Source organism: Durio zibethinus, chromosome 15 (genome assembly GCF_047325235.1).
Source record: "Durio zibethinus cultivar Kanyao isolate XHJ-2024 chromosome 15, ASM4732523v1, whole genome shotgun sequence".
NCBI lineage: Eukaryota > Viridiplantae > Streptophyta > Magnoliopsida > Malvales > Malvaceae > Durio > Durio zibethinus.
This window is the reverse complement of record NC_143176.1, coordinates 19,305,908-19,331,778: the sequence shown is the minus strand read 5'-3', so window position 1 is coordinate 19,331,778 and position 25,871 is coordinate 19,305,908. Positions and strand designations below refer to the sequence as shown.

At 29.2% G+C, this 25,871-nt stretch overlaps 2 protein-coding genes across 12 annotated transcripts; one reads left to right on the top strand and one right to left on the bottom strand.

Moving 5' to 3' along the window:
* The first annotated feature begins 6,168 nt into the window (after positions 1-6,168).
* On the top strand, positions 6,169-8,791 carry LOC111301219 (dof zinc finger protein DOF2.1-like). Of its 2 annotated transcripts, none has more exons than XM_022896728.2 (2): positions 6,169-7,043; positions 7,788-8,791. In XM_022896728.2, the coding sequence occupies exons 1-2, from the start codon at positions 7,017-7,019 to the stop codon at positions 8,628-8,630; spliced, it is 870 nt and encodes a 289-aa protein (XP_022752463.2). In that variant the 5' UTR covers positions 6,169-7,016; the 3' UTR covers positions 8,631-8,791. The 2 variants fall into 2 exon arrangements, with proteins under 2 accessions (XP_022752463.2, XP_089600824.1); XM_089744698.1 differs by lacking the exon at positions 6,169-7,043 and adding an exon at positions 7,173-7,309.
* Positions 8,792-12,048: 3,257 nt separating this feature from the next.
* LOC111301218 (interactor of constitutive active ROPs 3-like) lies at positions 12,049-17,818 on the bottom strand. 10 transcript variants are annotated; one of them, XM_089744697.1, is made up of 7 exons: positions 17,353-17,523; positions 16,601-16,679; positions 16,119-16,158; positions 14,500-14,668; positions 13,910-13,942; positions 12,252-13,838; positions 12,049-12,146 (listed from the first exon to the last, which is right to left on the bottom strand). In XM_089744697.1, the coding sequence occupies exon 6, from the start codon at positions 13,787-13,789 to the stop codon at positions 12,263-12,265; it is 1,527 nt and encodes a 508-aa protein (XP_089600823.1). In that variant the 5' UTR covers positions 13,790-13,838; positions 13,910-13,942; positions 14,500-14,668; positions 16,119-16,158; positions 16,601-16,679; positions 17,353-17,523; the 3' UTR covers positions 12,049-12,146; positions 12,252-12,262. The 10 variants fall into 10 exon arrangements, with proteins under 10 accessions (XP_089600823.1, XP_089600821.1, XP_089600822.1 ...); XM_089744695.1 differs by having other exon boundaries at positions 12,252-13,942; positions 16,601-17,079; positions 17,353-17,720; XM_089744696.1 differs by having other exon boundaries at positions 12,252-13,942; positions 17,353-17,478.
* Between the last annotated feature and the right edge of the window lie 8,053 nt (positions 17,819-25,871).

Below are 25,871 nucleotides of genomic sequence, written 5' to 3'. Positions count from 1 at the left end.
AGTGTCTGTAATCATCAAATCATCCTAAACCCTTTGTTTTCCTCTTTTTAGCATTTGGAGAATTACAGAGCATAGTCAAGGAAAATTTTCTTAGGATCCAAAGGATATCTCAGAAGTGGGGATCAGCCATTGTTTTGTTTATGATTTTCTGGGTTCTGACAGAAATGATGACAAGTTGGAATTTTGGTTGGTAACTTTGATATTCTCGCCGGTCCGAGAATCTTTGTCCATAAATAGAAAATATAAACAAAACAAGGATAAAAAGAAAAAGGTAGGTTACCTAGATTAATTTTTAGCCATTTCATCTTTGTTTCATTGACTGCATCATTTTCGGCGAATTGCATGTGGATTGCAAGCTTCTCTTCTTTTGTCATGGGTTTTTTTTTAAGCATACAGAATTCGTCCTTTAATCTTTAATGTTGGTCCTGTAATCTCTTTTGCCTGCTCTAATTTTCTTTGAATATGACTTCCGGCACACTATAGGCAATAATAAAATAAGAATGGTGCTTTACAAATTCTTAGATGAAGGCCATCTCACATTCTTGGTGATCAAGAGGAACTCCATGGTATTAAGTTTCACTTTGCTACAATATTTAGAAGTTAAATCACGAAACGATATCATAATACGAAAAAAATTTCTCTTATCATGTTATCAAATAAACTCTAATAAAATTACATATAAATTAAGAGTTCAATAATAAAACAATATCATGAGACGATAAGGGTCCTTATCATCATGTTATCAAATTAATCATAAAAAAGATAAATTATGACAGCTGTCTTATATTTTAACAAAATTTAAATTTTAATCTTTCTATTATAATTTATAAAAATGTAGTTCTTATAATATTTTAATTTAAAAATTTTAATTCAATCATTAAATTCATCAAATTTTTACCATTAAAAATATTAATATAGTCGTTAACTTGATGACTATGCAGTAATTTTGTTGACGTGAAAATATAAATAAATATAATCAAATGTCAAATAATACAAATTATTGTTTTATTTACACGAAATTTAAATTTTATTCCTTCTAGGACTATTCACAAAAGTCTCATCCTCATACAAATTCAATTGAATAATGTGTTTAATTATTAATGCGATCAATTCCTGTACATTACTTTTTCTGACATGACTTTTATATCTTTAGAAAAATGTATGAAAATTAAAAAAAAAGAATCCTAATTTTTAAAAATATTTAAAAATTATAAAAATCTCCCAAAATTTAAAAATAGGATTTTTAGGCATTTTTTTAATATTTAAAATATTAAATTTATTTTTTTCAAATATTTGAATTTTTTAAAGTCAAATTTCTTGATTTCTTTAACAGTTGGATTTCCATTTTTTTAACAAATTCATATTTTGAATTATTTGGAATTTTTTTGATTTAAAAGTATTAATTTTATTTTTTTTCAATATTTTATTCTTTTAAAAAATATTTGTTGAATTTTTTTTTGAAAAATCAGATTTCATTTTTTAAAAGAATTTCCTATTTTTAGAATGTTATAATTATTTATAAAAAATATGAAATTTAGTTTTTTTCAATATTTTAATTTTTTATAAAATCATTTTTTAACAAGAAATTAAATATTTTTATTATGAAAATTTTTAAATTTGAAAAATAAAAAATTTTAAAACAATGATTTTTAAAAAAAATTTTAAATTTAGCATTTTCAAAAAATATAAAAAATTTGAAATATGGAATTTTTTTAAAAATAAATTTTGATTTTATTAAATATTCAAAAATTATGAATTTTTTAAATTAAAATATTGGAAAAAAAATTAAATTTAATATGTTTAAAAACTGATAAATTCCAAAAATTGAAAATTATTTTTTAAAATTTGAAATGTGTCTTTTAAAAAAACTAAAAGAAATATTATTATTTAAAAATTAAAATATTAAAAAAATTAAATATAATATTTTTAAAAAACAGGAAAAGTTTTGAATAATTCATAAATTTGAAAATATTATTTTAAAAAATAAAAAAAGTTAAATTTAATGTTTTTAAAAAATCCGAAAAAAGTCAAAAAAAGGATTTTTTTTAGCTTTTTTTATTTTTAATTTTAAGATATTTTGTATTGAATTTTTTAGGACTTTGAATTTATAGATAATTTTCTAAAAAAGTAACAAATATATAGAAGGCTAACAGAAAGTAATTGATTACATTAGTGATTAGTTCAATATTATCAAATTCAACTTGTACAAGGATAAAATTTCTCTAAATTATATTAAATGGACTAAAATTTAAATTTCATTTGAGTACATGGGCCATTTGTACAATTTGACAGTTGATTTTATTCATCCATATTATCATATTTGCAAAGTCAACACCACATAAGTAAGGTCAATGCCTATGTCATCGGGTATACGACCACGTCAATATTTTTAACAGTAAAAATTTGATGAAATTAGTGATTGAACAAAAATTATTAAATAAAAATAGTATGAAAACTACATTTTTATGAATTATAGTAGATAAACTAAATTTAAAATTAATTAGAATATAGGGATCTTTATTTTGGCCTAATAAAATTGCATATAAATTATAAAATTGAAAATTTGTCCAAATTAGAAAGCATTACTTTAACACACAAATTAGACTTAAAATCATATGTCAGTAAATTAAATTATGTGAGGTTCTTATGTTGATTTTGGATATATAATTTTAGACTATATAATAAGATGCATATATTATATTTCTTATTAACCAAACCCTTCTTATTTTATGAATTGAACTTGAGATCTTTAAATTAAAAAATTCAAAATTTAAATCATTAAGCTAATGAGGTGTTGACTTAGTGGTAAAGGATAAGTCTTTAAATTATGAGGTTTTAGATTTAAATTTTATAGTGTGTATGTTTGATTGTTTAGTTATATTCTAATTTGTTAATTGTTAGTCATTGTAATTTGAATATTCAGTCCATTAAAGATGTGTTTGTTACATAAAATTATGATAGATCATAATTAAATTAAATAATATCATCCTAACTTATGTTTGATGTATTTAAAAATTAAAATAAAATAATTTATTTATTAGTCAAAATTATCATTTTTCAAAATTTATACAATTTAAATTATTAATATAAAATTTTAAGATATAATATAACATATAAGTTCAATCTCATAGATTAAGAATAACCTTATCCGCTTTAGGAGTTTTGAATCATCTTATACTAAAAAGGATGATTAATACTTCTTATAATCCTATCATATCCCTTTTTTTATATACAAATTAAACATAATATAAGATGATTATCATCTTATTCTATTTATCATCTTATATACCAAACATTATCTAAATAAATGTAATATTTGATTATTATTATAATTTCAAAAAAAATTTGATTCATTGAGATATCCTTTGCAAACTTATAACGTTTATACATTGAATATGCATATTTTGAGGGATTGTGAGAAGCAAAAATTAATTGCATCTATAATTAAAAAAATGTGAAAATGCCAAGTTAAATTACTAAAAATAGAAAAATGAATAAGATTCCATAAAATGCACTAGGTTGTATGATTTGAGCTACAAGAACGTGGCATTTTTTGAACCAATATTACACCGATAATTAGCTATCATTGGAAATAATTATGTTGTGGACCAACTTAATGAAGTTATAGTTGTTGATGAGATTATCTGTTTAATCCAACATCCTAAGTTTTCTACCGTACATATGAGACCACAACTTGTTTGTATTATGTTGTCGTCACCTGATTTATGAATACATGTAATTATTATTATTTTTTTGGTTACATCATGTAATTATTTGGTACATAGCTTTTCATATCTTATTATTATTTTTTTTTTGTAAAAAAAATTATAATATAAGATAAAAAAAAAGATTATAAGCGTTAAAATTACATTTTTAATTAATTTGTATGTGATAATATGATTGTTCAGAGACTCACATACTCTATTTGGTATGAAAGAAAGAAAAAAAATGAAAAATGATGAAAAATGTTTAGATCTAATGATCGAGTCACAATATAACATAATATCTTTTTGATTGATCAAAATAACATATTATCACGTAACTTAATTATTAAATTAAAATTTTTCTTTCTTTCCTCCTCTATTAATTTCTCTCTTACCAAACGGATTAATGTAAAATAAGCCACAATTAACTATACATATAAATACTCCTAATGTTGGAACATCAATTATTTTGGCACCTAAAATTGAATGTAAGATTCAAAAATATTAAAAGACTACTTAATTATTAAGTCTTAATGTAGAACTACCATTTGTGTATACTTGAACATATAGCCTAAAATCTAGACATTTAAGATTGAAAAACATGACATTAACTATCAGAAAATTTTGTATAAAAATGTGTAAAACATTTGAAGGTGAGTGAGACTATACTAAAAAGATGGTTAAAAAATTGGACCACATTTGAGGCAAAGTGATGAGAAAAGCAAACTCCATGGTGGGTAGCTTAGCTAAGCGGTTGTAATATATATTTTCGTATTGCATTATGCATCAAGCAGATGAAGATGAAGATGAAGATGACGATGAAGTGAAAAGATCCTCCTGTCATTGTCACCAGTACTGTTTTTGCGGCCCCTATCCTTAGCCAAATGTATGGATCCACATCATGAGAGCCTTCAACTAACACAAACACAAGCCACGATCAAAATCAATTCCAACAGCTGGACCCCACCACTATTAGAATTAATTCCACACATCAAAAAAACATTGTTTTGTTTACATTTCTATCTTATAGCTACCCATTTCTTCAATGACCAAGTTGCTGTATTGCAATTTGCATGGGTATATGTGTTTCATTGTTCTGGTTTTTCTTTTTAAATAAATTTGAATCTTTTAGTAATTTGGTTAGAGATTTTTTCAGGTTTCATTAAATTTAATTTTTTGAATGATTTTAAGAAATTTTTTTTTTTTTTTTACAAAAATTAAATTTTGATTGATAAAAAAGGGGTTTCCTCTCTTTACTAGCTATACGTAGGTATGAAATTGGTTTTTATTGACATGGGTTTAGAAAATTAACTTAGATATTCTATATGAAGGTGGCATTAGGTTTAAACTTTTAGGGGATGTAAATCAACAAATTAAAATTGTTCAAAACTCAACTGGTCAATCAAAATTTGTTCAAACTCATTAATTAACCACAATAAAACTTCTAATAAATGAAATTAATTTTGATAGGGACTCTAGTTTGAATTTAGAGTTACTTAGCTCATGAATGTAATTAATGAACCAATGGAACTAATTAAAAAAAATGTTATAACATCATATGATTAAAGATAAAAACCTTTATCTTTAAAGGGAATATTTGTAAGCTTGTTTAAAGTTAATTTTATAAACTTGTTATAACATCATTTAATATAAATGTAAAGAGAAAATCTTTCATAAAGAATTTTTTAATTTATTGAAATATTCAATGTAATATTTAAACTTTAAAAATTTTTAATATAATATTTGAAATATAAATTTGATAATTAATGTGATATTTATTTTCAACGTAATTAATTTTATTTGACAAAAAAAGTAATTAACTCCAAATAGTGACACGTAAAAAATAAATAATTTTGAAATTATCATATTAATTAGTAAATTTATAATTAATATATTATATTAAAATTTTTTAAAATAAATATAACATTAAATATTTTAAAGTTAAGCAATTTTGATATTTATAACTTTAGCGTCCCATGATTATATGACATTTAATTTGTTGAATCTATGGGTGTAACTGGAAAAACACACAAAATTGTAATTTTAAAATTTTAATCATAATAATTTTGATAAACAAGTATTTAAGCAATAAATTTTGTATATCACATGTTTACTTAATTTAAAATTAAAAATTTAATACTATTTAAGTATAGAATTAATATTATACTATTATTAAAATTTTTGATGAGTTTGATGTTATGAGTCAAGTATTGATATCAATTCAGTTTAAAAATACTAAAAAATAAAATATTTAATTTTTTTGGACCACTCTATAATAAATATTTAATTAAAAAACATATATGATATTATAATGTACAAAATAATACTTACATTATCAGTTAATATAAGTATTTGAATTTTTTTAATTCTTAATCTGTATTTGAATTTTTTATTTTAATAATTATTTGATCGAAAAATATTATGTGTTTAAATTTTTTTTAAGTTCACAAATTTTAAACGTTAACCTCAATAGCAAGATAATTCAAAGTTCAATGGACATAAATTCTGGATTTTTTTTAAAGAAGAGAGAGAGAAAAAAAAAAAAAAACTTGGTTGCTTTTTGTCCCGATCTTTTCGAAACACGCGGCATATGCTAGTCCTTTTCATGTTTTGGTGTGATTGAGTCGCAGAGGTTTTGGCGATGAGAGATTGCTTTTAGGGGTGGGGAGGTGCTGCTGCTACTGCAGTGCTGCCGGATGGAGCCTGGAGGTGTTGTGGAGATGGGTGGTGGGCGGTGGGGACCGCAACTCCAATGGACCCCATGGAATAGTTGAATCCACGCCAGAAAGGGTCCCACTAAGACGAGCCCCAAAGGCAAAGAAAGGACTAGGCTTTTCTTTCTTTGATGATGATAATAATAAGAACAAGAGTCCGTTGTAGCAGAAGAAAATTTTTTTTTTTTGTGATTTCTTCAATTTTTTTTTTTTTTTTAAGTTACAAAAGCTTTCTCTGCGGGCAAGCCAATCACATCCATCATCTCGTGCGGGAAAAATCATTACATTTTCTCCATCCCTTAAACAAATAAAAAAAACTAATTTATTTTCTTTACTATCTCCCTTGGGGGTCTTTGCTTCATATATTTAGAGGGGTGTCCCTATTTTCTCTACACTTTGCTTAGCTTTGCTTTGCATGAGAGGAGTTGCTAGCAAAAACAAAACCATTTCTCTTCTTCTCTTTTCATCATACTATACTTTTCGGTCTCACTCTCTGGTTCTTTCGTACAACTACTTCTCTTCTTGTTGAAAGAACCAAAAAAACAAGTTGAAATTCTTTTAGAAGTGTTGGGTATTTTTCTTTCTTTTTGTTGCATGGATGGATCCTTCAAGAGGACAACACCAGGTATATATATGAATTATGATAAAAGAAAACAAGTTTTTTTTTTGTTTCATGATGTAATAATGCTTTTGTGAAATGTGAACTTTACCTTTTTTTTTTTGTCCTTCTCCTTCTCCTTCCCTTTCTTTTTTTTTTTTTTTTTTTTTTGTTGTCTGAATATTCAAAAAGATGTGATCTTCACTTATACTCCATAACTAGGAGTACTTCTTTGTGAAGATCAAAAGCAAAGGAATGAAAATGAAAATTTAATTGTGGAGCTTTGTGTTTATGTATGTTCTTTCATGAAACAATTATTGTTTTTTTTTTCTGTCATAGTTCTTCTGATTTGTTTGAACTGGAACAAATTTTAGTCTTGTTTTTTTATTTTTTAGTTTTGTTTTGATGTCTTGATTGATAAGATAAGATTCTTCTACATGCTTCATTTGGGTGTAATTAATAAACTTATAGGAAAAGGAAAAGAATCATAATTTCTTGTCATTAATTCATGTTTAAAACCAACTTTTTTTAGTGAATGTTACAGGAGAAATTGAATTAAAGCCTCTAAACTTTCCAAATTTCCATCATGTATATATTAATCTGTGCATAGTATATTTGAAAGTGTCGGCACACACAAATAAATATGTACTAAATGAATAAAAATATCACGAACTTGTATAGTGAAAAATCGATTTAAGAACATCATTTATTTCTTGCAATTGGGGCTAATATATGTCTTCAAATTTTTTCATTTTGGATCAATTAATTCAGGAGATGCCTAACCCTTCATTGGAAAACATGCTGGTTTGCTCAAAAGGACAGCAAGAGAGAAAGCCAAGGCCTCAACCAGAACAAGCTCTCAAGTGCCCAAGATGTGATTCCACCAACACCAAATTCTGTTACTACAACAACTACAGCCTTTCTCAGCCAAGGTATTTTTGCAAGTCATGCAGGAGGTATTGGACAAAAGGAGGCACACTGAGAAATGTTCCAGTGGGTGGTGGTTGCAGGAAGAACAAAAGATCATCATCCTCATCATCAAAGAGGAGCCAAGACCAACCACTAACACCCAATACCAACCCACTAGGTAGCCTCCCGCCTTTGAGTTATGACACCAATGACCTCAGCCTGGCCTTTGCTAGGCTTCAAAAACAATCTTGTGGGCAATTAGGGTTTGATGATCATGACCTTTCTATTCTTGGAGACCCTAGCCTTAACAGTAGTTCAGCTGCCAATCCTGCGTTTCTTGATGTACTCAGAAGCAGCTTTCTTGTAAACCAGAACAATTTTCAGAATTTTTACTATGGGTTTGGAAATGAGAACATGGGGGAGGCGGACAATGGTGGTGGAAATGTAGGTGTCAGTGGGGAAATGATGCTACCATACAATAATGAAGAAATGATTAATGCAACAACAACATCATCTGTGACAGTTACAACAATGAAGCAAGAGTTGTGTAATGGTAGAGAAAGTGAGAATAGACTCTTATGGGGTTTGCCATTGCAGCTCAGTGGAGATCATGGTAATAACATGGCTGATTTTGATTCGGGAAGAGAAAGCTGGAATGGACTCAATTCGTCTTGGCATGGACTTCTTAATAGCCCTCTAATGTAGAAAAATGGAGTGTTTTTTTTCTTCTTTCTTTTTCTTAATGTCTGCAAGAAGCAAAACAAACGCTTAGAGTTTTCTTCTCATATCAAAACTGATATTTCAGTTTTTAATCTCTTTCTGAGTTTTTGTGTTATAGGAGATTTGATTCACCAGAATCATCAGTATTTCCCATTTGTGTTTTTTTATTCTCTTTTTATCTTATTTGCTGACCAATAAGGCAGTTCCAGAGGTAAATATCACATGATTTCCATTTTGGAGAAAAGCATGAATGACTGAGAGTGATGGCTCATAGTTTCTGTAGTCTGAAACTGTCTGAAGTATTTTAAAATTGGTTAGTTGCAGGACTTCGGATTTTAAAACCAGTTGGTGTTTCCTAGATATTCTATCATCATTGCGTCTTATTCCTTTCATGTAGATTCTAGGAATGTAACAACAGATTATTAATTTTTTTTTCATTGAATGGATTCGAATTGATTAAAAAGAAGTGAAAAAATAATTGTTATTATTTTTATAAATTTAATATAAATAAATTTATTCGAATCCATTAAAAAAATTGTATTAAACAAAGTTAAAATTTCAGTGAGACATGAAAGCACTAATCTCGGGATGGATATGTATGTCCTCAATTCTCTCAGCCGACCAAATCTAAATTCAGATATGGGCGTGAGGGAATTGCCAGCTTAAACTATCATACTAAAATAATGTTTGAGCATTGACATTTGGACTTGGTAAGAGTGGGATTATGGTTGTATAGCTCATCATCATATTATTTAGATAAATATGGGCCCTGACATTAGGATTTGAGATTTGAGGGAGTAGGCTATTTGAACACTTCAATTGAATATTTTCAAGGTACATGGCCCTTGGCTGCCGTACGCCTATTTCTGCATTCATATCATAGTGGGTTTATTGGAAAACTATATCTTAAATCTAAATGCATAGTACCCAATGCTGACCCCTTATTAGCAAGTTATAAAATTGTTCACGTTGGTCTATTGATAAAATTTTTAATTTTTAATTTTAGAATATAAATTTTAATCTACATAATATTAATTAAAAGAAGTTACTCTCTCTGTTTCATTTTTTTGGGGATATCTTAAAATTATATTTTTTTAATATCTAAAATTCTTATTTTTTATAGTTTAAAATTATTTTTTATGATTTTTTTATTTTTTAACATTATAAAACTTTAATTTTATAAAAAAATTTTAATTTTAATATTAAATGTATTAAAATAAAAAAATTCCGTGAAAATTAATACAAAACAAATAAATTGAGACGGAAAGAATATAAAATTAGAGATAATCTCTTTTTTTTTTTTTCAATAATGTCATTTTAGCACTCCAATGTGACAAAAATAAACTCCGATACATTTGTTTTCTTTTAAAAAAAAAAATTATTAAGATAAGCTGTAAAATAAAGCCCAAATCAGTCAATTTCGAACAAAGACAAATCTCTACAATTTGTGTGGGAAAAAGATGAAAGTACGTTTATATTTATATAATGGTGCTTTCACTACTTAAGAATATCGTGCATTTGATTTGTTTTTTTTTTTATTCTTTTTATCAGTCAAATTTTAGTAATTTTTTCGTGGGGGAGTGCGCCCAACGCTCAGCTTCTGAGTATTTTCGCCCTGAGATTGAGTCTTACAGATTTAGATTTTGGATTTTAATATATTATAATTAATTAGGGAATTAACTTAATTTCGTGTCTCACACTTTGATTAATATGTGAAGTGATGCTTATTGATCAATATCCATTTGGAGCAGCAGTTTTTGAAAATACGCTTTACCTTGTCCACAAGAGCGGGGAACAAGGGAGATTGGCTAATGTTTTCTTGTTGAAGGAATAAGTGCTACTTTCCCTTTTATGACGGCGACTTTCAATGTTGCGTTCAGACACCAATGCTGTTTACTCTGGAAATTTTGGACCCAGTTTCTTCATGCTCAAGGGATTCAAAATCCAGAGCCAAGAAGAAAAATATTGAAGGTGAAATTTGTAAACTAAATGGAGATTTCTCCATTGCCCTGTTTAGCGCATGGTCTTACAGTTGATGAAAGATAGGCCTCTTAGCTTCTATCGAATAGCAACTTGTTTAGGAGTTCAAGCATTTAGATTAGTAATTGATGTAAAATTTTCATGTTTCAAAACTAAAGTTTGATTAACAGTCGTATGATTTGTTAATAAAGTACTGAATTTTTTACTTCAATGATTAAATTTTAAATATTGATAACTTCAATTACAAAAAAATGAGGCTTGAATCTTTCTTTATAAAAAAAAAAAAATAGCAACTTGACTTGGGGAAAGGCAATCGTAAAGGTCAATGGCAACCTCATTTGTCATGGAATTATTTAACTTCAATTATGATTATTTATTTTTGAGATTAATTTTCAGATGATGATATATTTATTTGACTGAACAAAAACTAATTAAAAATAAACTTATTAAGATTTTGATTTTTAAAAGAGAGAATTTTTTATTTTTATAGCGAGAGAAAAATTGAAAAAAAAAAAATTTAACCACTTTTTCTGACATTTTATAAACATGTATCCCCACTATATAATTATTTTCAGACTCGCTCTAGCAGAAGACAAGTTAGAGTTTTAGACACAAATTGTGTCAGATTCAGGCATATCCGCACTCAAGTCCATTTAACTAAACTGGATTGGACGGAGAAACAAGCTTTGCAATCTTCTGTTTCACCGATTATTGGACATAAGTGAAACAAATAAAATAAACACGGACAGACAGGCATTTTTTTTTTTAATTTCAGAATCCAAGAACTAGGCTTCTTCTTCTCCTTGAAGTGGACCAATGGATAAGACATCTGATAACATAATCCCTTGACAACCTCAAATCTGCCCCAAGCGAGGGAATGTCTCCAAATTAAGCAATCACCACCTCATTTTGTTCTACTATTGTTCTTTTATTTCAGTTAAATTATCAGAGTTAATTTTTTTCTTTGTTTTTGTTAAAACTTTTTAGCTTTGAACTTTTCGTTTTAAATATTTTATTTAGTTAATCTTTGTAAAATATATATCATTACCTTTTTCAATCCGGGGTCTTTACTTGCAAAAGGAGCTGTTATGGTCCGGTCATGGTGTAAATAACCCAGAAACAACCATATGCAAGATGCATGCAATCCAAAAGGAATACTTGTTTCACATGTGAGCTCCATCGAAATATGTGGCACTACACAACTTACCGTATATCACACCTCATTGCACTTTGAAGCTGATGAGTGACGACTATATTAAGCAAGCAGCTTAACAGAATAACTATGGAATCCAAATCCAAAATCACAACTTGCATTGTCAGGAGCTAAAAGTTTGATCCTGTAAGCACAAGGTAATGACACCCGCATTTGACAAATTCACAGAAAAGAAAAAGAAAAAAGGGAAAGAAAATCTGCTATCACCAGTGTTCTTCCATCATCATAATATAACTAAGAAGCTTCAAAATAGTGCTTAACGTGAACTTCACAGCAAAGAGACTTGGCTGGTCTCCTGACCGAAGCATCTGTCCCAAATTAATAAGGGGAGAAAACTCGGTTAGAGAAATATAATGAGATAGTAAGTAAACATAGAATCTACGCATTTTAGGGAAAAAATATTTTTAGCATGCCTCATGGTGTTCTACGTCTGTGGCTTCTTCCACAAGACCCCAATCTTCTTTAGCATGTTCCCGTTTTTCTTCTTCAGCAAGTCATCATCCATACCTTCAGTGTAAGGTGAGCTAACCTTTCCCGAAACTGGATTATAACTGCTATCCAGTGAACAAGTTCTCTCCATGAACTTCCCATTACTACCTGAAAGCATTGCAATAGCTGCCTCTGCAGCCTTGCGCCACTGGTCACATTGCACGCTTACCCTTCTCAACTCAGCCTCCATTTTGGAGTTAGTAATCTGTGCAGCCTCAAGCTGTTCAGCCACCCTGGCAGCTCTCCTGTTATTCTTATCTGCCTCCTCCATTGCAAGCCCAAGTTTCAGAATAGCATCTCGCTCTGCAGCCCTCGCCACCTCTAGCTCAGTGGCCACCTTATTGATTGATTTACCTTTGTCCATTTCCCTTTTACTGATTTCCAACCTCAGCATCTCATTCTCCTCTGATATATTTTGATGTTCTGTCTCCTTATCCATCATATTTGCCTTCAGATCAACAACAGCTTCCTTCAATACCTTTAGCTCATTTTCAAGTTCTGATTCTCGCTGACATGACAGGTTTTTCTCAAGCTTCATGTGAAGCTCTTTATTTTCCTCTGAAATACACTGCAACTCAGTTTCCTTATCCATCAGATTTGTCTTCAACTCAGCAATTTCATAATTTGCTTTCTCTAGTTCAGCCAACAGCTCAGCCTCTCTCGAGCTTGCTTCAGATTTTATCTGCTCCACCAGTTCATGAACACTCTTTATCTGTAAAGTGCTTTGGATTTGTTCTTCATGACATTTAAGCTCAGCAGTTTCAAGAGCAGTTCTTAACCATGCCACCTCAGACTTCAAAAAGGAAATCTCTGCTTCAAGCTGGTGATATTCCTCAGGTTTCTCACTTTCTCCAGCTTGATGCTCAACAATAATACGATTGCCATCAGACTTGAGGGATAGGCTGCCACTAGCATCAATTAAGCTTAACTTAAGTCTGTTAACAAGTCCTTCCAATGAATAAACACGTTCCCTTGACTGGTCTAAGTCTGAAGCAATGGAGTTGTAAGCTTCAATGGCCTTCATGCCTTCTGACCTAAGTACCTCAACAGTCTTTTTCGCAGCTTCTAGTTGCAGCAAAGTTTCACTAGCCAATGCTTGGGCCTGAGCTTCCGATTCATGGCTATCCTTTAGCTGGTTTTTCATGTTTGTTACAAGAGAAAGAGTTTCTACAAGGTTTCCTTTTAAGCTGTGGAGCTCCAAATGTGCTGATTCTGCTTGCTTGGTTTGTGCAGCCCCAGATTCAGTCACCATTTCAAGCTGATCCCTAAGTTGATGAATCTCATTCACGGCTAAGGCCAGAGCAGCTGAGTCGAGAGACTGCTGCTTCTGGTTAGCTTTGAGCTCTGATTGCCATGCTTGAACCTGTTCTTGTGAGATCTTGTGGAGCTCAACAACACGAGTTTCCTCAGAAGCAGACAGCTCAAGAAGCTGCTTTTGTGACTCTTCAAGCTTTGCTGACATGATCAACAGTTGCTTCTTGGACTCCTTGGCATCTTGCTGAGCTTGCTTCCTGCATGATTCAGACAAACTTAGCTGATCCCTTGCCTTCCTTAGTTCTTCTTGAAGCTGTGAAATCAGTACCTCCAATTCAGATGTTCGGCTTGGTCGCCTCTTCTGAAGCAAGGACAGAGGATATGATTAGATATTCTCTTAGGTATAGAAGAGCCATAATTCTAATGCTAAACTCTACTTCTAATTCAATAACAGCAATGTTATGGGAAGCTAATGCGTGTCAGCATCCACAAGCAAATTAGAAAGGAACCACTCTAAAAGGAATTATAAAATCTCTTTCATATCCTCTTTCTTAACTACCAAAATTAATTGCTTCACCTAATCCTACCATCAACATAAATATAATAGATGCTTAGAAAATGAACTCAATGCAAGATATCAATGTACAAAGTAATCCATTAGTTTTCATTGAAAAATAGATCACAATTTAAAGAGGAAAAAGAAGCCTAGCACCATTCATGAGATCAAGAATTTGCCTATTGGCAATGATTGTATAAATGCTAACTTGGAACAGGCACCTGGATAGAATTTGTGGCCCTGTATGAAGCCTCTAACACTCAAAATGCCCTAATAGTTGGGCTTTTAATGTACTTATGAAAAGCTTTTCTAAGGTTCAGCAGTGCCCTCTAATAGTGTATAATGTTCCCTACTTTGTGTACCTCAGAGACTGGGCTTCTAGGTGAACGACGCTCAACAACTTTAGGGCTTTTCTCTTTTGAAGTTCTACTAGCTGGATTTGTAGATACAGCTTCAGTCTCTAGTGTGATTGGCTTGAGTCGACGAACAGCTCGAGGAGACACCCTTTGTGGCACTTCCGAATATTCATTTCTGCTAAATATAACCGATCAATAGTTTAGTAATGATGAAAAAAGTATAATAACAATCAATGACTTCAAGAAGACATTTCAGATGCCTCCAGTTTAGGATAGTTAACTTGACAGTTAGTTCACTTGAAATTATAGATTAGAGCCCCATATGGTTGTATTACAAGACTCTATCTTACCAAACGGTGAATGTGATAATTTCTAATCACCTGGTGGCAGGACCAACAAAATTATCATTGTGACAAACTGAAACTTTTGGAGAACATCATTCCTTATGCACTCAGGTAGGAAAATTTTTTAAATTATTATGCTGAGAAGTAGTCAGAATGAAAGACCACCCTTTGGACATTATGTTAGGAGTTATTTTTTTCCATTTTAACACAAAAATATTACCGCATATTAAATATAAAAGTCCAATACAATCTGCTAGAGTCCAAGTGAAAGGATACAAGAACAGGACCAATCCCTTAGGCCACCCAATGTTCGGTTAATCTAATTATATTTCGAGTAGTTATGAACTATTTAAGAACTAAAACTGATTGATTATGGATTACCAAACAGTTAAAAATTTAACCATGAGCCGAAAGAATGGAGCCAAAGAACAATTTTCGAGAAGGTAAAATTCAATTCTTAAATCACCTAAATATATGACAGTTATAGTTCATCCTAGTTCTATCCCTTATCCCATTTTTTGAATTATATGTCTTTTGCCAACCAATATCCTAAACCTGAACAAAACTGCTAAAGCTTTAAGTTCTAATCTAGCCTGTTCCTTGTGAAATAAGCAGATTACTGCGAATATACTAATCAAAGGAACAAATCAGACAATGGTCTCAAACATATGATAAACCACAAAAAAGTTTTGTTTTGGAAGGATGAAGCACTTCAGTTACAGCATCTGATGGTCCCATGAAGGGCCTTGGCTTATCCTATCCTTACGGTAGGAGACAAACAAAATTTTAATTTCATGCAGAGACAGCAGCTCAAATGGTTACCAGACAATGTGGCCCTCAATTATAGCCACAGAGCAGAATTCCCATAAATTATTTATCAGTGCAAAACAAAGTAACCAAAGAAGAAAAACCCAATCAAACAATTGAGTGGCCAGTTGGTAGAGTGCTGGACTATGATCAGGATTCAAATCCTGGCAGCTTCAAATACAAAAAAAAAAAACAATGCCAAAATCAAAAGATAGAAGAGCTCCTTGAAGAAAAAGTAGAAAATTAAAGATAAAAGTTGGAAAGAATATAACCCAGATGATTATATATGGCAACAAAAAATAAGGATTGACAACCTAAGCGTAGGAAGCAATATATCTATGCATTGCTTTAAATGACAGAACCACCAATGAAGCTTATTTTTTCAAGAACTACATAAATGCATCCAGGAAATAAGCTAAGAAACCTCTAATAAGGGAAGAATGAATGAGCAGTCTTAAAGACGATAGAAGTTACCTTGCTTTTGGAGACTGCATAATTTAAGGATCCTTTGTCCCTGTGGTCACAAAGTTAAAAACAAGTAAGTTTATTTATCCTCCACCACTTCAATGCTTCCCTGACCCACAAGGCATGTAAAAGATCAGAAAAAAAAAGCATCACAAGCTGAGACAGAAGGATCCAATGTGATTGTGCATGAAAAAAAATTTTAATAGTTCATATGAAAGACTGGTGCTCCTTATCATCACATATGAAGCCAAAAAGGCTAAAAGTCAAAAGACCAACCAAGCAAATCAAACCAGTAGTAAAAGAATATCTCCAAGAAAAGGTCAAAGCAGAAGCTATTCACTTATTAACCACACAGTAAGAGCAACTCTTCATCTTTACCCCAGTCAATGCTACTGCAAATTCGACCTTTGTTCACTGTCATAGGACATTATTATAGTCACAAGGGTCCTACAGCTACAGGGACATAAACATACAAATTTACATAAAAGTACCTCTTTTTGTGTTTTCCTTACTGATCTATTCCAACGCTGCAAACGGGCATTATTGTAATCTAGCAAGTATGCTTTCCTCCTCCATTGTTGCCGTGAAATGAGGACATAAAAATGTAAAAATAAATGGGGTTCAAAATTTAGAAGAACAGGAAAAAATGATTTCAAATGCAGCTCAAACTTTTGTTTATCTTAAGCCGATTGTTTCTCAGGAAAATATTTTCTAGGAGAATTCTTTCAGAAAAAATGAAATGGAGAAACAAGTTTTGAAGATATAAAAACATCAACGTTCAAAGCACACTTAAAGCAAGATCTCATCCACTGCAACTTATAAAACAAAGAAAAAAGCACTCATTTTTCCAAAAAAAAAAAAGAAAAAGACTAAACAGACCAAAAAGAAAACTTTTTTGAGATTCGATTTCCTTTCTACAAACTGTTAAAAAAAAAGGAATAAAGTCTGCCAGGCTGCCATTACAAAGCTCCTGAATTGAACACAGAGCGCAGTTACTATCAACTTAGAAAAGGAACTTTTCTTTTCACCAGGTTCAAAGGAAGCAAAAAAGAAGTTCAAAAGTATCATCATTACCGCAAAGAACAGAAAAAACACAACAACACAAACAAAAACCTCACAAGCATTGATCACACAATGAAAAAAAAAGAAGAGAAAATCGTCTTTTTCTCTAGAGCATTTTCTTGGGAACCCCAAAGAACAGGAAAAAAAAAAAAGGGTATAGTGTAAAGTAAAGCAAACTTACCAAGTGTAAAGTAAAGCAAACAACTACTCCAAGCAAAGGAAATGAGTCAAGTTTTAAAGCTTTGTTAGAAAATGTAGTGTTTGTGGTGAGGTAATAAGCAAAGAAGAAGACATGGGCTGAGAGTCTGAGAATGGAAGTTGAAAACCCTTTTTTAATGCGTTCTTTTTTTGCTGGGGTTTGTATAGTTCTTTGCTTATTGTCTTAAGCGCAGAACCCGAGGGAGGGAGTGTTGTTTATGTCTGTGCATTGGTTCAATGATTTTGTTTTGTAGCTGGTAGGATAGTAGTTTCTTGTGGAAAGGGGGCCGGGGAAAGCACCATGTATCAATAAATCAAAAGAGAAAAATGGAGGGATAACCCTGGGGCTGCAGCATATTTTTACTTCTGAATAGGATAAAATATACTGGAAATTGTCATTTGCCATTTTCAGCCTGAAACGTGAGAACTTTTGAAAATTACTCGTCCCTACTTTCACTGTTTCCAATTTCTCCTTTCAAGAATGTATAGGGACAACTGCCCCTAGTCTAGTTGAATTTCAAATATTTTAGGTGCATCATCGTTATCATCATTTTTTTTTACTTATTTTATTTTTAATAATTATCTCCGAATAAAATGAGCATTTAATATGTTGTGATGAATTTTTGGTAAGATTAAAAGAGGAAAAATTAAAAATTAAAAAATTTTAAAAAATTAAGAGTTATTCGAGTTGAAAAAAAAAAAAAAAGTCGTTTGGGATGATAGAAGTATATGAGATATAAGTTTATACGTGCATTAATTAAAATAAATAAAATTTAAAATTTAAAAGAGATAAAAAATTTTAAAAATAAATTACAAAAAAAATAAATATAAATTATATAAAAAATAAATAAATAATTTGTTAATAATAAAAATGAAGAACATAAAAAAATTTAAAAATACGAACTACCATAATTTTTGTTTTATCTTTTATATAGTTAACTTCAAAATTATAAAATATAAAGTTTAATTTGTTATTATTATAGTCAATATTTATGCATTGTAATTTGTACATTATTATTGAATCAAATCATATCATTTTGTCAATTATTAAAGATAAATTCTTATAAATTTTTAAAATAAATATGCAAAATTTTAATTTTTTAAAAAAATTCATTAATAAATTAGCATAATTTAATTCATTAACAATTTATAAGATTTATACACTAAATATAAATCAAATATAAACTCAATTATCTCCAATATTTTTATATATGACACTATTAAATTAAAAAGATAAATCTGGTTGAGAAATCATTTTTTTTTTTACCATCAACTCAACTCTTTTAGAATATATATATATATATTTATTTATTTATTTATTTATTTATTTATTTATCTAGTGTGTTTGCACTTATCAACTAGCAAACACTTGTCAATGATATATTTTATGAAATTTTTTTGAATTTGAATGATGAAAATTTGGTGAAAGAGTACCTTTTAAATCAAAATAAGATGTGTTATATTTGATAATTTAAGATAAGTTGTTACAGATCATGCATTCAAATTACTCCAACAAATTATCACTGACATGACTTGAATCAAAAATCGCTTCATCAAAAAGAACAAACTTAATCAATTGAAGCAACTACTTATTAATGATATGTTTTATGAAATGTTACTTTCTAATGCAACCTTTTTAATTAAGGAGTTAAAATATATTAACCTTTTTTCTTTTCCATCTACAACAATTTTTTTTTTTAAAATTTGTTTCTTCCTTTATCGACAAAATTAGAGAACTGTAGCATATTTTATTAAAAATATTTAAAATAATTAATAATTTAATATAATAAATAAAAACATAAAAAATTATTTTACTTTTAAAGTCCTAAATCTTATAAATATTAATGTTAAAATTATAAATATTAAAATTTAAATATCAAATTTATTAAATATTACTTTAAAACATAATTACATTAATCAATTAAATTAAAACTTAAATTTATAAATCCAAACCTTAAACATATGAATTGTAATGGATCGGATCGAAACGGATTTTTGTTTGCTTTAAATCTAACTCGACTATATATATAAGATATTTGAATTTGATCTGACTCAATTTTTTTATTTTTTTATATCAGAACTCAATCCAACCAGATATTATAAAAAATCATACTTGACTCGACCTTGCTTAAAATTAATAAAATATTATTTTTTAAATATAAATATAAAATTAAATAAATATTATTAATTAATTAAAAATAATTTTTTTTAATATATAGTGAGTCAAGTAACCTTGACTTTTTTTTTATCACCTAATCCAACTTGACCCGATATTCAATTTAAAAAAAAAAAAAAAACTAACCTTAATAGATAGGATTGGATCGAAACTCCTCAATTCCATATCAAAATGCATTCCCTACTTAAACAAACATTTTTTTCAGTGATTATTATTGCTTTGGATGTGGCTTCCAGTTACTGGCCGTTTGTATGTTATTGCTGCGTTGATGTGGGCTTCAGATTTCCTAATTAATAGGAATTTCAAAGTTTTCTTCCCTTAGTGGGTTGGGATGCTCTTTACATTACAGTTTTCAACTTCATTGGTCATAGGACGGACTTATTCCAGTTTGGACTGGCCTGTTTCAATTCATCCCACAAAAAAGCCCATACCTTTTTAGCGATCGGTTAAAAAAAAAAAAAACCTGTATAATCTATTACCATAATAGATAAGAAGTCTTTGCAATTTGAATAAGAGGATGAGAGCTGTCCTCTTCAATTAAGCCATAAAATTTTAACACTTACATTCAACTGTTGTTACTTGGCTTTTAATTGATGAAAAAAATAAATTACTTAGGGATTTAATTGATGAAAATTGAACCACAAACTATAATATAAATGGAAAAGATCATATAAGATACTATTAATTTACGATCATTTAAGTTTTCAAAATCAAACTCAAATACTTTCAAAAATAGTTTTGATTAAAAAAAAAAAAAATCTTTATCATAGTGAGGTGGTGGCTGGTGAGCAATCAGACTTTCATTTTCAAATTATTAATTGAAACATGATAAATACTTTAATTTTTAATAGAGAATAGAAACCAATGATTTTTTATGTCTTTTTCTTTGTTTTTTAACATATAATTTCACAAAATAAGAATATAATTGCCGCATGTTTCATGTCTTGGTTGGTTGTGTAAAAAATAATTGTAAATGTAATGTTTCTACATCATGGATAGGACACCATCAGACATCATGCTATTGCTGATTTTTTTTTTATTCATGGACGCCCGTGACTTGTGAGTTTCTTATATTTACACAAAAGTGCATGGTTTAAAGGTGGTTTGTTCAAATTTTTACGGGTGATGTGATTTTATTTTGCAAGGAAATCAATTGCAATTTATTACTGCGCCTCAATTAAGATTTTTTTTTTCTCTAAAGACTAATTTAACATTGTTGTTATGGTAAAAAAAATTAAATGAAAAAAGTGTTTGTAAAAAATGTGATAAAAACGTTATTAAAATTTTTAAACGTTTAATATTATATTAAATCAAAGTAGATTTTAAATGTAAAAACCACTAAAAGACTTTCACCATCACTAAGGTTCTTTCATACTCTTTCTAAAATACTCTTTAATATATATTATGGTGATATAGGAATCAGAATGCAAACGTTGGAGACAACTCGACTCAATGCCTTTGAATAGAATTTCCAAATGCAAATTTTGGAGCAACTAATTTGACCCAATAAAATAACCATAGATGAGCTTTGATTGAAAGCTTTTTCGAGGCTTTAGATTCTTCAAGTGATTCCTCCCTAACAATCCAACACTCAAACACGCAAATCCCATTGCAAAAGCAAGAAGCAAGTCGTAGAAAGAAAGAACGAGCAAAAAGCTATGATAAAAATATTACTACTCATATCTTTAATATTTAAACTCAAAACTTTTTTTTTTTTTAATACCAAGAAGGCAATTGCTCGGAAATAGAGAAAAAAGTTGAGATATTGATATTCAAATTCTAAATTTATTAAATAATAATTTTAAAAATAATTATATAAATCAATTAAATTTTAAATTTTAAATTCAAAACTTTTAATTAAATTTAAATTTCGATTTTTAAATGTGTCGAGAAACATAATGAAAGATAATTTTATTTTTTCCATTAGGTAAGCTACCATGCTTATTCCATATATATATATATATATATATATATATATATATGTAGATTTTAATCATTGATGAAGAAAAAAGAAACATCCCAAGAAAGAAGAAGGATTATTGCACAATCCTTGGCCGAAGAATGGACCTTGACATAGTACTTTGGGTGATGGCAGCAGATTGGACATATGAAGAGAAAGTTGAGGTAAGGTTGAACTTCCTAAACACCCTCTTAGCTTGGGTCATTGAAAACAAAGTTAGCAAATATCTGCTACTGCTCCTTAAAGGACCTGTTAGTATGTTTAAGTTTTTGCCCTCAGTCTAGTTAGATTTTGTTGATAGTTTAAAATATGGTGTATCTTACATTAGATAAAAATATTTAATTATTGATCAGTAAAATTAATTTTTGTATTAATTTTATTCATATTTTAAATAATTATATTTGAATAGAAATAATTATTATATGATAAATGATCATAACTATTTGAATATAAATAGATTATTATTCATAAAGGTCATGATTATACAAAAAATCATAATCATTTGAATAAAAATTTATGTATGTTCATTTATTATAAATAGATCTTTCAATATAATCATTTTTACTACATCTATTTGAAGAGTTTTAAAGTTTTATTGTATCTCAGAGGCATAAGACAATGTTCTTCACATCTTAAAGCAAAATTTTTTTTTATTATTTCTCTTCTCTTATTTATTTTTTCTAATAATTTAAAGGCAATTATGAGAAATTTATATTTTGTATGAGAAAAATACAAGGAAAAGAAATTGGCATAATTTGGAGATCAATATTAAAGGAGACTCAAGGTGTCAAAGGATTAATATTTTTATGGACTAGAATGTTAATTTTCATAAAGATTTTTATTAGAGGTATGTATTTTTTGGGCATAATTACTAGTAAAAAGATTGATTGAATAAGATAAATATGTTAATAATTAATTTCATTAGCATGTAAAGTCAAAATATAATATGCAAAATATTGATTAAATTATATAAATTTATGCATATACCGAAATTGGCTCCATAATTGGGTTTAATAAATTATATTATATCTATTTGAAAAATCAATGTTTATAAAGACTAGGATGGGAAATAACTTGAAAACATAATAAACAAAGACATGATTGATCTACGAACAAATTAAATAGGGTTCTAATGAAATGTTTGATTGTTTAATTATCATATCTTGGTTATATATAAAATAGACAAACTGTCCATGGTTTCTATGAAAATAATTGAAAATAAGTAAAGGAATTTACCATGAAAAATTAAATGTAAGTGGAGAATATACGCAGAAAATAAGATTTGACTACAATATTAGTTTATTTTTAAATCATGGTACCAAAATTGAGATAATAAGTTGAGTCAAGCTATTTATATGATTCTATTTTTATTGGACATTTATAAATCAAAGGTTGATTTTTTTAATTTATTATTGATTCAAATTTTGACTAGTGTTCAATTTTCATGAAAATCAATTAATATTAAATTGATGTATGTGAATAATTATTATTAAGATATGGTGTTTCAGTATTTTTAAATTGATGTATGTGAATAATTAAATGATAGATAATAAATTAAATAATTATTATTATCAGAATCATGGACAATGTGACATGTATTTTGCCTATTTAGTGTATTACACTAGAAGTAAATTTTACAAAATAAAATTTTATTGTGAACAATTACAAAGAAAAAGTTTAAGGTACAACTCAATTTGTGTTTGATGGCAAAAACAAGTAAGACAAATAAACTCAAGAATTTGAAATATAAATGTTCTTGTTGTATAACTATGATTGATGAAATTGGCTTACAAAAGTAGGAGATTAAAGAGATACTTGTTTAAAAGGAAAATATCAAACTATTATAACTATGAGGTTAATTTATAAAGGTTTAGGTTCTGAAATATTATTCCTGTTGATGATAGCATTTATAAATTGTTTGAATTTATAATGTAATAAGTTAATGCAAGTTTATTATATGCAATGAATATATAATTTCATGAAGAATTGTGGTTGGTGGTAATGTAAAATACATTAAGTATGTATATCTATGACATCCCTATATTTTATAAATTTTATGTTAGTATCACTAACTAAAATTTGGCCAACAATTTGGGCTAATTAAAAAATATTAAAGCATTTGTCGGTTACTAATATTTTGAATGATACTCATCAATGTCTAAATTAGCCATGCTTATAAATTATAAAGAACATGCAAATTCAATGTTCCAAAGACACTTATATATGCATGTGTTTAATTCCATTTTGTGATGGCATAAAGAACATTGGTATAATTTGCTATATATTACAAAAATGAAATGAATGTGATGGAATTTTCTTTCTTATATGTTAAGAAAGATATGGATTATGGAGATAAAATGCCATCATCTAATTAATACATTATTAGTTAAAGACAATAAAGATATTTTTTCTTGTACCCAGAAAAATGGCGTTTTGTAGGCTATTAAAATGAAAATTTTCACAAGTTTATGAGATTTTCAATAGTTTCATAACAATAGCAAGGATGTGGCCGGTTATACATCATATTGATATATGGGCTTAGATAATAATATTAGTTTTATGAAAGCTGTAAATCTTAAAGTTAGCCAATCAATAATTTAACCAATGTAAATTCATCATGAGTTTTTACATAAAATATGAGTAGAAATCATATTATAATTTATGAAAATGATTCTTTGGATTCATGTTTCATGACTTACGTTGATTTGGTGATCTAAATATAAACATATTTATCACAAAATGATTGTGAAAGTATTTGAAATTGGAGTTAAATATACTATGAACTTTTATTGTACACAAGCATATTAGTCCTAAGAGTAAAGTTTGAATTTATTATATAACCAAAAATGTTATGACCAATTAAAAGTGGTAAATAATAGAGATACATATAAGCTGCACAATGATGAGAAATAAAGTTTTCATAAAATTTTGAAATCAAGTTTAGAGGTTTTAATAGCCATAAACTTGGAATTGGCCATTAAGCAATTAATACATACATTGAAAACTCATGATAACATTTGAGATAGTTAGTTTTCACTAAAAGTCATCGCTAGAAATGAGATAACTCTAATAACCAAATTTATATGATTTGTAGGTATGATATGGATTATTGTGGTTGGTGTAGACACCGATTTTGTCCGGGTCTACTGTTTTATTTTAATAATAATAATATTTAACAAAACAAACAAAAAATAAACAAACAAAAGAAACGAAAATAAAACAAAAGTCAAGGGGTTGGTACGGCGTCGAATTGGTCCAACCAACCCCCGACCAACAACCTGACCAACTATCCGACCAGCCTCCCGACCAGCCACCCTATAGCCACCAACTAACTACCCTACAGCCACCTAGATCCCCCTAATTGAAGCCTTTAAAAATCTCCAGCCATTTCCCCTTCAAGCTAGAGAAGAAGTTGGCTGGAATCCCCTTCAATTTCCCTCTTGGAATCTCATTCAATCTCCCTTTGGAATCCCCATTCAACCCCAGACAGACCCTTATTCCTACGCGTAAAAAACTCAGTTTCACGCAACCCCCCCAAAGCACCCAAACCGAAAACAGTTCTACATAAAACAGAAATAAAAAAATAACACAGTTCTCCCCGCAGGAAGGAACCCAGAGTCGAAGCTACCTGCAAAACCAAAAAAAAAATTGCATCAATCTTGTTTCAACAAAACAAAAAAAAAAAATTGAAAACAGAAACTTTGAGCTCCGATCTACACTAATCAGGGCTGTTTCCGGTGAAAAAAAGATCGGATCTAGAAAAAGGGCGTCTAGAGGAGTCTTCGGTGACTTTCTGACCATTTTTCGATGACCGATGACCACCGTCGACGGTGGACCAGGCTACGATCGGACGACGACCTGCCGAACCCATCCCCTAGAGTCTTCTCTCTCTCTTTCTCATTTTTTTTTGAAAACAGACCAAATGAACAAAAAAAATTTTTCAAGTTATTTATAGAAAAAATTAAAAACAAAACGACGTCATTTTGGGCATAGGGCTAAAAAGACGCCGTTTCAGCCAAGGAGGATCCGCGCGTCAACCCGCGACCTGACCCGAGGTCCGCGCACCCGACCCGCGACCCGTTTCTTTCATCAGCCTCTGATCGGTCTGACTGGATCGAAACCTAACCGCCCAGACCGAACCGAACCGGTACTGAACCACCCAGATCGAGCTGAACCGTTGGATCGAACCGTCAAACCGAACCAGGCCTTGATAGGACCGTTGATCGATCCGATTCAGGTAAAAAATTTTTTTTTAAAATTTTTATATATTATTTTATTAATATTTATGTATGTTAAAATATTTATATTTGTTAGACTAATTGATGAAATTGTGATTAAATTTTTTTATGTAATTATGTTATTTTTT

What these genes read in the sequence shown, in the direction of transcription:
- LOC111301218 (XM_022896723.2), bottom strand. Translation starts at nt 16,138, where the DNA reads ATGCAGTCTCCAAAAGCAAG. An exon ending in ATGCAGTCTCCAAAAGCAAG is followed by an intron (nt 14,672 to 16,118) that starts GTAACTTCTATC and finishes GGTTATATTTAG; the next exon opens with CAGAAATGAATATTCGGAAG. An exon ending in CTAGAAGCCCAGTCTCTGAG is followed by an intron (nt 13,943 to 14,499) that starts GTACACAAAGTA and finishes TCCTTGCTTCAG; the next exon opens with AAGAGGCGACCAAGCCGAAC.
- LOC111301219 (XM_022896728.2), top strand. Translation starts at nt 7,017, where the DNA reads ATGGATCCTTCAAGAGGACAACACCAG. An exon ending in CTTCAAGAGGACAACACCAG is followed by an intron (nt 7,044 to 7,787) that starts GTATATATATGA and finishes CAATTAATTCAG; the next exon opens with GAGATGCCTAACCCTTCATT.